Genomic DNA, 12,825 nt, shown 5'->3' with positions numbered 1-12,825 from the left:
AAGGCTCCCTAACTCAGGGGACAAAGGCTGCCAGGTTCCTTTGTGGCTTTGACAAGAAAATGGCATGTGCTTCACTGGTGACAGCCCCATGAAGCTGCCCATGGTCTCCTCTGGTGCTGGTAATGGTGAGAGGCATGCCAGGAGCTGTGCCGGCTCAGGCTTTTGCCCAGGTTATGCCAGTGATGCTTTGGCTCTGGTGAGCCCAGGCCCCACACAGCCAGATGATGTTCAGTGAGACACAGACTGCTGTTAAGGGCAGCCATGTGTCTTCAAAAACAGATTTGTGCCGGGATTAGATCAATAATCCAGCATTAGTTTATTTAATGGCCTTCAGAGTTGTATTTTGGAAAGAAAAGATCATCTGCCTAGCATGGGCTGAAAGCTACTGCCGTTTCTTTGTAGTGAAGGCAGTAAAATAGCCCAGCATGTGCCCTCGCCAGTACCATGATTCACCGTCAGAACCAGTCTTCTGCACAGCGTGCGCGCAGTCTCACGTTTCACACAACGGAAGCTGTGATCTAGCATCTGCACAGGTGAGTTTTGTGCCGGTGCAGCTCTGTGGCACTTTCCCCAGTCCCTGACTGAGGAGGCGTTCAGGCTGGGCTCAGGATGCATTCGGAAATGCCTTTACGGTTTTTAGCAGTAACGCATTCATTACTCTCCATCCGAGGGGCGGGGGGGTGGGAGGCAGCACGGCAGGGCCGCGGTAACCAGGTCACCGCTAGGCGCCCTCGGGGGGCGGAAAATATGGCGGTGCCCGCCGCCTTACCTTAGTACCGCCCAGGGGCGGAGCTCGCCCCTTTTCGCGCCAAGCCGGGACATCGGCTCCCGCCCGGCCGTTCCGTTCCGTTCCGTTCCGCTCCGCTCCGCCGGGCCATGGCAGCGCACGCCGTGCCCGGGTACTCGCCCGGCTTCAAGAAGCCACCGGCCGTGCTGCGGCTCAAGCGCAAACGGCCGCGGAGGAGCGAGCCCCCGGCCGCCGCCGCCGCCCCCCCGCCATGCGTCGCGGCCCCGCGGGGCTCTTCCGCACCCGCCCGCCGCAACCCCTTCTCCAGCCTGGACAACGCGCTCCGGGCGGCCGGCACCCCGCGGCCGCTGGAGCGGGCCTGGAGGCCACCGGCAGACGGGTACCCCTCGGCAGCGCCGTTCTGGCAGGTAGGGCCGGGCCTGCGGGGACCGGGGGATTCTCTGTGGGGCCGGAGGGGCTCGGGGTGAAAGGGAAAGGAGCTTCCGCGCTGGCGCCGGCAGCCGTCGCCTTCAGCCGGCCGCGGCAGCCGGGAGCCCGCTCCTCTGAGGAAGGGCAGCTCCGAGCCCGGGGCTTCCCTGGCTCTGTGCACAGACCAGACCGAGCCATTGCACTGCTCTGGGTAGGCGCCTTTCTATCGCACCGAGGGTGGGTGTTCGCAGAGTATACGTGCTCGTCCTCACTCCGGGAATTTCACTGCAGGGCGGTTTTATACATTACGAACCTCGTGCTGACTTTGTGCTGCGTCTTACGCTTCTTTCCCATTCAGCTTTTAGAGCCTGTTTCTGAAGATACGCCCACCAGCAGAGCGGAGCCCTATGAAAGAACTGACATCCTCACCCCAACCGATGTATGAAACAACACATACCGCTTCTGAAATGGTTTTAAGCTGTTCTCAGTTCACAAAAAATAGCTGAAATTGTTTAATTCAATATTTGATGGCCCATCTCTGTATAAAGTGATGTACTAAAATGTCAGTGTTCAAGAAACTGCTTTAAATTGCCTTGACATTTGCTGTTCAGGTAACAGTCTAAAGCCAGCCTGACGTCACTATTGTAGTTCCAGTTGGCAGAGGTTGTTGTCTTCTTCCAGTTTTATTACCATGTTCACCATAATTCTCCTGTTCCTTAGTTCTATATTTTGTTGAGATTAAGCATGTTCTTCAAGGTGATGCATCTCCTGCGGTCTTTTATTCAGCTGCAGAAAGGGAACAAACAACTTCACTCAGCACACACAAAAGAGAATACTAAAGAACCAGTCTTTGAAAGACAGTTTTGCGCAGGCAATGTCTAACATTCTTATAGTTTCAGAAACTGGAGTTCAGACTAACGTAGCAAAACAGAAAAATGACCTCTCAGAGAGAAAAAACTGTCCTAGAGCTCCCCAGTGAGGTTTCCTGTATCCTCTAGGAAAAGTGTCTGACACTACAGCCACCAAGAGAGGATGAAATTAAACAGTGACTGGTTTGGCATGGAAATTCTTGTCTTTGTAAACTTCAGGCTAAGTTGTTGAGGTTTTTTTGGTTTCTTTTTTTTTTAAGTCCTTCATCCTTTTATCTGTTCCTAGTTTGTAACTTTTGGAAAGACTCCCGTGACTGAAAACCTACTTTTGCATTTTTATAAGCAATATAATGGTGTACTTTTGTAGTAGAATCTGTTACTGACTAAAATAATCAGTTTTGTATAAACTGTGACTTTGGTTCTCCTGTGAACAGTGAAACTCTGAGTAACTTAGAAATTTTGTCTGAAAAAGCGTTTTTGTTTTAAGTATGTGTCTTAAATTAAGGTATTTCCTTTGGAACAAAAGGAGTTAGGCATTTGGAAGTTCTGACTGCCCCATCCCTGGCAGTGTTCAAGGCCAGGCTGGATGGGACTTCGAGCAACCTGGTCTTGTGGAAGGTGTCCTTGCCCATGGCAGGGGGTTGGAACTAAATGACCTTTAATGTCCCTTCCAGCCCAAACAAGTCTATGATACTGCTGTGCACTGAATTGGACAAAACCAGGAGACGGCAGGTTTAACTTGTCTTTTTGTAGGCTACTAAACTGAAGATGTTCCATATGATAGGTGCAGTCCTATACCTGGTCTGCCTGCCAGGAAAAGTATATGAAATTCACAAGGGAGGAGACCTAACAATGCTAAAATATAAATAGGTAGCTACATAGGTTGGTTTCTTGTTTGTTGGTGGTTGTTCGGTTTTAGGTTTTTATTTCTTTGTTTTCTAGGGGTTAACTGATGCTATTTCTGTTTTATAAGGACCTTCATTCACCTGCTGCTGTACCTGAAGTCCCCTCCTCACCAAAACATGAATTTCCTGCAGACTGGAGTATTAAAACGCGACTTCTATTTATGTCTTCACAACCTTTTACCTGGACAGAACACTTAAAAGCACAAGAGGAAGCTCAAGGATTTGCTCAGCATTGTAGAGCTATAGAAACAAACTTGCCACAGAACTTACAGGTAATACGTAAGAGGGTAGCTTGAAGCTCCAGCTTTAGAAAGGAGACTGTACCTTTGCACCTTTCTGTAAGTGTCCTGGCAGTGAAGGCTTGATTCTGTTTTATTTTCATCTTACATTAAGAATAAGGCCTACTTAATAACCTGATTCCATCCATGGTTTGTACCTACAGCAGCAAGCAGTGGTAAGTGAGTGGTCTTAAATGACCACTTAGAAATTAAGGTAAATTTTAAGTTGTGGAGCAGTTGCCAGTTGCTGTCCATCTTTCTTCAGTCTGCCTTATTCACAAGCCCGGGATTTTTCTGTTTTACTATCTAATGTAATATTTCTTTAATCCTTCACTTGCAACACTGCCCGAAGTGAAGCATTACTGTCCTCACCAAATACTTTTTGACGCCTAGGAACCAAAGCTGTCGACAGAACTGCGTTGTGCCTTTCAGCAAAGCCTCGTTTACTGGCTTCACCCTTCGCTGCCATGGCTGCAGCTGTTCCCTCGCATTGGAGCAGACAGGAAAATAGTCGGAAAGGCCAGTCCTTGGTCACAGGATGAAGACTTGCAACAAGTGCTAATGAGTGACTGGTAAGTGGAATCAAACACTGTATTTAGTAAGATTCAGATACTGAGATTTTAATTAATGTACAAGTTCTTTCCATTTTTGTTAGAAAGCTTTTAAATTTATTTTTTTCCTTCTAGAATACGCATTATTTTGAGGATCACGTTAAAGAGATACAAGACTAAAGCTACTTTCTTGTGTTAAATGCTCCTCTCTGATCCTAGCTGTTAATCTGGGTAGTATTCCATAAATCCAGGTTGCCTCTGAGGCTTCCTGTAAACCCATGTGCTAGAAAGCACATGTGCTGGAAGAGCACAGTGCTTGCAAACAGGCTTCCCAGATGCTGAGCACATTTGAGGATCTGGCCAATCATTCAGAGTGCTCTCAAACCCATGCAAAGTACACCCACCAACACCCAGCCACACCTGTGCAAGGTACACCCACCAACACCCAGCCAGACCTGTACAAGGTACACCCACCAACACCCAGCCAGACCTGTGCAAGGTACACCCACCAACACCCAGCCAGACCTGTGCAAAGTACACCCACCAACACCCAGCCACACCTGTGCAAGGTACACCCACCAACAGCCAGCCAGACCTGTGCAAAGTACACCCACCAACACCCAGCCAGACCCAGCTGAGTATGTCAACAGCCAAGGATTGCCTTCAGTCACAGAAACCTTTTCTTCTGATGCAGGTCCGTCAGCTTTACCTCTCTGTACAATTTGCTCAAAGCCAAACTGTGCCCCTACTTCTACGTATGTACCTACCAGTTTACTGTCCTGTTCCGTGCAGCCGGTCTTGCAGGAAGTGATGTCATCACAGCTGTAATTTCTCCCACAACTAGAGGTTTGAGGGAAGCCATGAGAAATGAAGGTGAGGTGAAACGAGTCCAGCTAGGATTTCTATAACTGATAAAGTGCATTGGCTGCAGCACAGAACCATTCATTGCTTGCTCTCCTCCTCTGTTCAAGGCATACAGTTTTCTTTACCTCTGGTAGAAGAAAGTAAAAGCAGGAAACAGAAAAACTCTGAAGTGAATTTGGAAACAGAAGGTGCCAACAGCCTCGAAGTGGACAACAGCATGGAAGGTGGAGAGTACGTATTACATATGTTAGGTCTTCCACAATGCTTAAAATTCAAGGGTATCTACAGAATCCGCAATGTTGTATTTGGAAACCTTCATAAGAAGTGTTGCCCACCTAACACTGATTCTGTGTTTCCCAGAGAGCCAGCTCCAAGCGATGATGACGATGATGAAAGTTTCTCTTGGCTTGAGGAGATGGGAGTCCAAGACAAGGTTAAGAAACCAGATGCTATTTCTATTAAACTGTATCCTTTCTGTGCACATCACTGTGTATGACAGTGGAAGACCATGCAGATGTTATCTTTCTGTGGTATAATTTGAGTTTTGTAAAAGCTTTTGAAAGCTTATTTCCAAATACCAGTCCTCATATTACTGCATAGCCAGGGACTGTGCATGCCTTTTTTGTTTGTTTAGGACAAGTATTTCTAGATGCTTTTCTTCTTGAAGGAAAAGGCAGTGTGAAAGAAAAGGGTGTCTGTTCACGTATGCTGAATTTACATTTGGAAGTAGTGTGGCATAGCAGGGACAAAGTTATAGACTAGGACAGCTTTTGCTGAGAACCTTTAGGTGTTTCAAAGGGACCAATGGACTCTGTCGTCTTCTGGTTCCATTTGCACATGGGGAGCACCTGAGGTTTTAATAATGAAATCAGAACCCTGGCTTAAGATGTTTAATATTTGAAGAACAAATCCAGATCAGTGTGAATCTTGGTAGGTTTTGTTTGTTTTAACTGACTTGACTGGTCAGAGGGGCGTCTTCTGGAGCTGCGCTGCTCCAGTTCTAAATTGGGTGCATGGATGCTTTTCAATTCCTCATGGTTTTCCTTTGACTTCAGTCAATGCAGTCGTAAGGATAATCATGAGGTGCAGATGGATCACAAACCCCAGTCCCTTGCGCTGGTGAAAGGAACAAACACATTCACCTTGCTGAACTTCCTGATAAACTGTAAGAGCCTGGTGGCTGTGGCAGGCCCGCAGGCAGGGCTTCCGCCGACTTTGCTGTCCCCTGTTGCTTTCCGAGGTGGAACAATGCAAACGCTCAAAGTAAGTCACACCACTGTCTCTATTTTCTAATAAAGCAAGTTGTTTCTTCACCCAGTGGATCAGACACTGGCTTTGTATAGTTTCCCTCAGGTACTGCAGAGTAATTTTTGTTGCTACAGCCCAAGGGAGCATTTTGGCTGCAATACAGACTGCCTCCTCAGTCTTTGTCCACATCGATCTGTGCTGCTAAACTGAAATACCCAAGTTTCTGTTCTTCATACCCTGATAAATAAGGGATTAAATGGACTTCCCAAATACTAAAACAGTTCTTAAAATGTTCTCCTGAGATCTTACGGGTTCTCCAGCTATCAGAGGTATCGCTTGCATGGAGGGAGCCTCTAAACCATGGCTCACCATCTGTTACTATAGGGAGGTAGTGGGTACTAAGGGAGATGCTATTAATAGAGGTAGTACAATCTTCGCCCACCAGAGGGCAGTTCTCCCTGTTCTTCAGCAGTTAATGCTGTATAGCATTCCTGCATATCAGTCAGTATGTTTTAGGAGTTCCTAGAAAGACAGTAAAAGCCTCATGCTCATGTATTGAACAGTAAGTTGACGATACTGAGAAGTATTTTGAGCCTTTAATGGGACTGTAGCATTGCAGTATTGAAATAAATTAAAATTAGGGCTTGATTTGGTGTGTCAAGAACTAATCCTACGTGGTTTTGTCCTCAGGCTCGAAGTATAAATGCCAAAGCCAGGGTTCGCTTGGCATACGAGAACATATTCAGCCTGGAGATCGTGGGCCCCATCATGCCTCATTCTCTGCATGCACTGACCATGCTGCTCAAGGCTGCCCAGGGGGGAGCATTCTCTGGTGTATTTTATACGCATGAACCCACTGCTGTGTTTAACGCTGATCTTGCTGGCGCGTGCCCTGCCTTGAGTGAGGTAAGGAAACTAGCACCGACAATCTTTTCTGTTAGGAATAGTATCTTTATTGCAAACTGTAGGACACAGAATGACATAAAACTTCCCCTTAACACATGGGTTTACACCCAACTACCTGTGATCACCACCTGGCAGTCCGCAGGGTTTGTCCCTCCCTTAGAAATGGAATCATCCAGGAAATCAGCTTTTCTGGAGCTCCCCAGAGGTACACAAATGAACATTTAGAACTGCAGGTACTTCAAACAGAAATACCTATGCCGTGTCCCTCCTCTTCATGTAAATTCCCACAGGAAACGGTACACAAAGATCTTCCTACATGTGGACTGCATCCCAAGACTTTGGATCAACTGAGTCAGCGTCCAACATTGAGAAAATCTTCCATCCGATTTCTGGAAATGAAGGATTATGCTTATACCTGGAAGTCCTAGGTATGCTAGTCCCATTTAATGGGAGAGAATGCTCAAGCGTGCAGTTGCTGTTATTTCGTTCACGTCCATCTACACAGGCAGCACCCATGTGGTACTGGTAGGGATACGATCTAGTTGCGCAACACAGACAACTATCGCATAAAACACTTCAAAGGACTTCTAAAGGAAATGAATGAAAAGGCCTTGGACATTTGCTTTTGTATTTTAGAAAGCCTTTTTTAAATAAAACTGGATAAAACATGATTGTTTTATTGGTCTGACTTGTGGCCAGAAGGTCTGTATTCCTCATGTCATGCAGATGTTACACAGAGCAGTTGCCACACCATTTTGGACACGTGGAATTCTTGGCACAGCCTTCCCCCCCTCCTTCCAGGACTGCTCACAGCACCTTGCCAGGAGCTCAGTAGCTGCACCTGGGTATGTTGCACCTCTTGCTTTAGAGCGAGTCCACTCTCAACTCCACAAAGACAGATGAAAGCTGGATGGACAGAGTGTTCTGGCTGAAGCAGGATTGCATTAAAAGGTTTCAATTCCTCAGGACTGCTGGGGATAGCTAGCTGGTATTCCCATACCCACGCTCACATTAAAGCTAACCAGGCTTTTAAAGAGCCACTTCTACAAACAAATTAGAGGAGTAAATAGTTGTGGCACCTGTACGAGAACAGAGAGCCAGAAGGGGGCTGCTGCCATACGTTCATAGCAATAGTAGGTTGAATTCAGTCTGCTTCACTTGAGAGCTGTTATTTATGAGGTGTGTCACTTTTTACACAGCTATTTAGGTGATCAGATTTCAGCAGCAGCAAAATAAATCTGAAGAGGCGTATGTAGAACATCGTGCTTGTGCACAGAAAACAAAGCGGTGCTTGGGCCATGTGGTGAGCTACCCTTATCTTCACTGTGGTACTGTTCTGCTCACCACCTCAGAACTGACCAGGGATTCTAAAACAGCAACAGGAGGCTTCATCCAGGTCTCTCTTGAGCTTCCCTGTTGTCCCAGGGGTGAGCCTCTCTGAGAGCTGCTCCTGACCTCAGAGCCCGCCATCCAGTTCTGAACTGGGCAGCATCTTCCCAGTCTGTGCTTGAGGAACAGGCCTACAGAGTATGTGTTAGCACATGGAACATGTTACTGAAAATAACAGGGAAAACCAGTTCTGCAGTTGCCTCTATGGGAAGGCAATTTTAATTGAGCCAATGCCCATTTTGGTATGTGGACTAGAGCCTGTCCCTAAGTACTATTTGTTTCAGTTTGTATTTTCACATCTAGCATGCACTTAACATTCTTGAATCACAGTTACATTCTGGTAGTCTAAAATTGTGCAACTTCAAATATCTACAACTGAATTCTTTATCGTGTGCTGTAGTGCCTCTTGGTACTCTGAACTGTTGGCTTTCACTCAGAGATTTGCCTGCCCTTTCAGCAGCATGCACCCACTGCTCCTGGTCCAGTTCCCAACACATACTTGGCACTAGGGAATCTTCCCTAGAAAAGCTCTGGCATTAGCCCGCCCCACCTACAGGTATGTTCAGTAAGTACTACCTACCATTATCTCAGGCACGTGTAGAGCAGCGAGATTTATTTATTTAACCTGTCCCAATGAGTAACATTTCATTAACCTGGCCTTCATTTGGGAGAGGCAATTCCAACTTTTCCAAGGTACAGGCACTAGGCCTTCTTCCTGCTCCTCCAGTCCCAACTGTTTAAAAACTACAAATGGGAAGGAAGAATCCAAAGAAACTGTCCCTGTGGGAGCCGGCTACAAGTCCTCGGGTGACTGTTTCTAAAGGCTCCCCTCTTGTGTGACAGGGAAGGCGCAGAAGCACCTTCAAGAGAAGTTACTTCTAGGGAAAGAATTCTACAAGAAAAGGAAATCCCGCAGCCAGAGCTGGGAGGAGTCACAGGCTAATCCCCTTCAGGCTCAAGTGCTGCACAAATAACCAGGTTCCAAGAGAGTTTTTCCTAGTTGTTCTTTTTAATGTATCACTACTTATCTATTCCTGCATGCAAAGAACACTCAAACCAATTCAAATTTACAGATTTAACAGAAGCACATCGCTGCACTAGCTTTAGATCCATAGATCATCTTAAACAACAAGGAACTGAACTAGAACAGAAGCCTCAAAATCAAGAGCTTGTCATAATTAGGGCATTACAGACCTTAGTTATCTTTTTTCACAAGTCTTCCTTAAGACCAAAGGTTAAATCCATGTACAGCACCACATCTTTAAGGCGTGAAATCCAGAACTTTCCTAAATATTTTTTAAATGGAGTCTTCAGTGGGACCAAATTCATCTGCTCCTTGCTGCTGTGCAGTAACATGTCTTTACATTATACATGGGGAATACAGACCTAAAAAAGGCAAAGCAACAGGTACAAGAGATTGTTATGTTCCCAGATGTGATGCTGCACAGCTGTGACACCAGCGCTGACATGAACACCATGGACAGAGTGAACAGAACAATCAACATCTCAACTGCTTCAGCTCTATCAAACCAGACATTTACACAAAAGTCTGATTAAGAGCTGCTCCCACATCCCCCATTAATTACTCTTAAGTCATACATCAACAAGCCCGACTTGAGCTAAGACCCATACAACACCCACTTCTCCTAGGGTGGATCCTTCCACTGCTGTACCATCATATTCTATTATTTTTATACACACCTTCCAAGGAGTGCAGCAAATGCGGCGAGGAAATCTCCAAAGATTTAGTCAGAGACTGAAGGCGAGAAGCCAAAGGGAAAAAAGTTTTAATTACAGACAATTATGTTCATGAAAATTAACTTAGGCCTAGAGCGCTTTGACAGACGAGTAAGGGTCTTTATTTTTTGGAAGTGGGCAGTCAACAACCAAACACCATTTCTCTGCTGTACATAAGACATGACCCTTGTCCCTTCAGGGCACAGAAAGACACCTTGTTCTTTAACAGTTGGCAGAATACACACAGGTCATCTTACTTTGTGGAAGAGGTACTAGTAATTCTTCACCTCTGTGTTCCTATTACCATGGAGAAACTCACACGCTTTAGGCCTGAGCGCAGCCTTGCTGTGTACAAACTGTGTTTTGTTCCTATCCCAGACGAGGCTCTGCTCAGGGGGTGTAATACAAAGAAACCTCAAAAAGACTTTTCTGAAATAAGCACCTGAGCTGCAGAAGTCCATAAATCCTGGCAACCTGATCATAACTCAGACAAATCCAGACAGAGGTGTGCAATGCCCTTTCCAATCCAAAGTGATCACAGATCAAGTACTAACACTTCTTAAATTAAAAGGGGGAAAAAAGAAAGGGGGGGGGGGGGGGGGTGAGAAATGTAAAAGAAGGAAAAGCTTTGTACATCCTCTCCCTTGTCAAACTGCCTGAACTCTGGATCAGGCTTTCTCCTTGAGGGCAGAGTACCATTATGGAAAGTGGAAGCCCACGGAATTAATTTGGTAATACTCCAAAGCAACCAGAAGTGACCCTGCAGCTCTAACAGTTATTGGTGATCTTCAGGATACTCTTACACTGTGCCCTTCTTCCACAAGTCAACTTGGCAGACACTTGAATTACTGCTTACTGACCAGTGATTAAGATTATGAACTTGTGCTGCTTTTATTGACCAAGTTGGGTACAACAACTTAAGCGTCATTCTATCCCTTCCCCCCCCCCCCCAAATCCAGTTGTAGATTTGTTAAGAGTTTAAAATTCACATTAACCACAAAATCATACAATCAACATCAGGCAGTGTGTTAATTTGTTTGGAATAGACAACTCCATCATCTCCCTTCTTAGAACATGCAGGGAGAGTCACCTTCACATCGCGAGTCTCATGGGATCCACTGCTGGACTTCCTGCCGTCCCTCCGAGTGCATGTCTTCTGCCTAAATCACGTACATCCTGGAGCATGGGCTGCGGGGCCAGCTGCAGTACACCACCAAGTCCAACCCTGGACTGAACACAGACAGCAGCCGCGGTGCTAACACTGTACAACAGGGCTACCACCACGTGCTTTCTCGCGGGGCCGCGGCATTGCCCGGTACCTATCCGGCAGCATGCACCAGCCTCGACCAGCCATGGGTGAGCGGGTGACCTTCACCAGCTGCCGGCAAAGTGCACGGATAGCTTTACCGAGACCAGGGAAAACTGCAGCATCGTACAAAACAGTATGAAAGTGTTAACATTCCGTATTGAAGAGGAATCGCACGAGCTTTAAAACAAGGGTTTCAATTACTGATGCCTCCAGAGTCTGTCGTCTGATTTAGTCATTTAAGAAATAATTACATCACTAATGTAAACAATATAAACATACCAAAAACTAAGTATGATTTAAATACATTTTGATGGTACAAAAGAAAAACCTGAAGGTGTCTGTACAGTTTTTACAACGTGGGAATTGCCAATGTATTTACAACATGAAAGGGCAAATACCATTTTTGTGCAGAGTAAAATTATCTGAAATAATGTCAATATAAAAAACAATATCTAGCGGTGTGAGGCACTCCTAAACATGGTGGTATTAACCATGCTTTCCTTTGGTACAAGTCCCATCGCTTGGAGAGCCGCAGTTGCTGCTGTGGCTTTAGCATGCTTCTTGTTAAGGCTGGCAAAAGTAGGCCTGTATTCATTTCCATTGACTCTCACCTGTTTATGGGAAAAGAAAGCATTACAAAGTGCCTCTTAACCACCGCTCTGAGGCAGCCCTTTGCAGCTCCTCCTTTAAGCACATTCCCTACACATCCCTCTTGGGGTAGTCAATAGACCCCTGGTCTATAAGCATCATCATTTCTGAGCATCAACTGCTAATACAGGGTATGATGTGAAAAAGAACGCTCATGTTGTAAGATAACTGAAGGACAAACCAATCTTGCTCGCTGCCTTTACAACAGTAAGGTTCAACACCACGCCTGCAAGCAAACAGCAAGAATATGGTACCACATGAGTCAATAATTTTACTAGGAAGTGGAACAATGTGTTTCTTGATGGATTTACAGACTAATAAACTTCAGAGGTCTGATCTGGCCATTACAGAAACACGACTTAGAAATTTTAGCAAAGACACTGCTCAGCAGTCCTCAACTACCCGTAAGATCAGCAGCCCTCAACTACCCGTAAGATGGTTTATATGTTTATGTGCAAATAAAAGCAAGAATTTACATCACCTTTAACAAAAAGACCAACAGCAAACAAAGAAACTCACACGCACCTTAAAGATAAAATGTTTGCGATGATCAGGCCCACTGTCATCCACCAACACAAATTCAGGTGGTGACCATCTTCTTTTGTTACAGATCTCCATCAAAGCAGAAACGGGATGTTTACCTTGAAGAGAAAACGTATTTGAAATTTCAATGCCACTACTGAAGCCATCATTTTAAACGAGACTGCTTTAAGAAAAGCAAAAATCTCACCTGAAAGATCCTTCATCACAACATAATGTCCAGATCTCTTCTGTGCCTTCTCTCCCACAGCAACAAGCCCTAAACAAAACACAAGAAAGTTTACATTTCTGATCCTCACCCGACTTCTGTATTACCAGCAGTAAAGCAATAACATGTACTCAGTGGAGGTGAAGTCTGAACACCATTCAATGGTCTTTTCAGAAGTCTTTCAAACCTCCCTTTCATCCAACTTTTTTCCCCCTTC

General features: G+C 45.6%; 2 protein-coding genes across 4 annotated transcripts in view; one reads left to right on the top strand and one right to left on the bottom strand.

Annotated features, from left to right (window-relative positions):
* The first annotated feature begins 856 nt into the window (after window positions 1-856).
* On the top strand, window positions 857-7,448 carry DONSON (DNA replication fork stabilization factor DONSON). Its single transcript, XM_062622260.1, has 10 exons — window positions 857-1,155; window positions 1,515-1,595; window positions 2,999-3,202; window positions 3,602-3,780; window positions 4,454-4,632; window positions 4,731-4,854; window positions 4,984-5,088; window positions 5,688-5,886; window positions 6,562-6,777; window positions 7,068-7,448. The coding sequence occupies exons 1-10, from the start codon at window positions 877-879 to the stop codon at window positions 7,203-7,205; spliced, it is 1,704 nt and encodes a 567-aa protein (XP_062478244.1). The 5' UTR covers window positions 857-876; the 3' UTR covers window positions 7,206-7,448.
* SON (SON DNA and RNA binding protein) overlaps window positions 6,802-12,825 on the bottom strand; it is a 44,115-nt gene continuing 38,091 nt past the window's right edge. Inside the window, exons 10-13 of one of the 3 annotated variants that reach the window (XR_009965533.1) lie at window positions 12,591-12,659; window positions 12,386-12,501; window positions 9,361-11,823; window positions 6,802-7,166 (exon numbers count right to left, since the gene is read on the bottom strand). Coding sequence is in view for 2 of the 3 variants with exons in the window: in XM_062622245.1 (XP_062478229.1) it covers window positions 11,665-11,823; window positions 12,386-12,501; window positions 12,591-12,659 (344 nt within the window). In the remaining variant the exon portion in view is untranslated. Of the gene's footprint in view, window positions 7,167-9,360; window positions 11,824-11,941; window positions 12,087-12,385; window positions 12,502-12,590; window positions 12,660-12,825 lie in introns of those variants that run through there. The other 2 variants (XM_062622245.1, XM_062622246.1) reach the window with 2 other exon arrangements.

The sequence above is a fragment of the Pezoporus occidentalis genome, unplaced genomic scaffold (genome assembly GCF_034315485.1).
Source record: "Pezoporus occidentalis ecotype Australia unplaced genomic scaffold, CSIRO_AGI_Poc_V1 ctg24, whole genome shotgun sequence".
NCBI classification, from domain to species: domain Eukaryota; kingdom Metazoa; phylum Chordata; class Aves; order Psittaciformes; family Psittacidae; genus Pezoporus; species Pezoporus occidentalis.
Note: the sequence above shows the minus strand (reverse complement) of the source record. Positions and strands in the feature narration are given on the sequence as shown.

Coding starts and splice junctions, on each gene's coding strand:
- DONSON (XM_062622260.1), top strand. CDS start 877: ATGGCAGCGCACGCCGTGCCCGGGTACTCGCCCGGCTTCAAGAAGCCA. Junction 1,156..1,514: donor CGGCAGCGCCGTTCTGGCAG/GTAGGGCCGGGC, acceptor TTTCCCATTCAG/CTTTTAGAGCCTGTTTCTGA. Junction 3,203..3,601: donor ACTTGCCACAGAACTTACAG/GTAATACGTAAG, acceptor TTTGACGCCTAG/GAACCAAAGCTGTCGACAGA.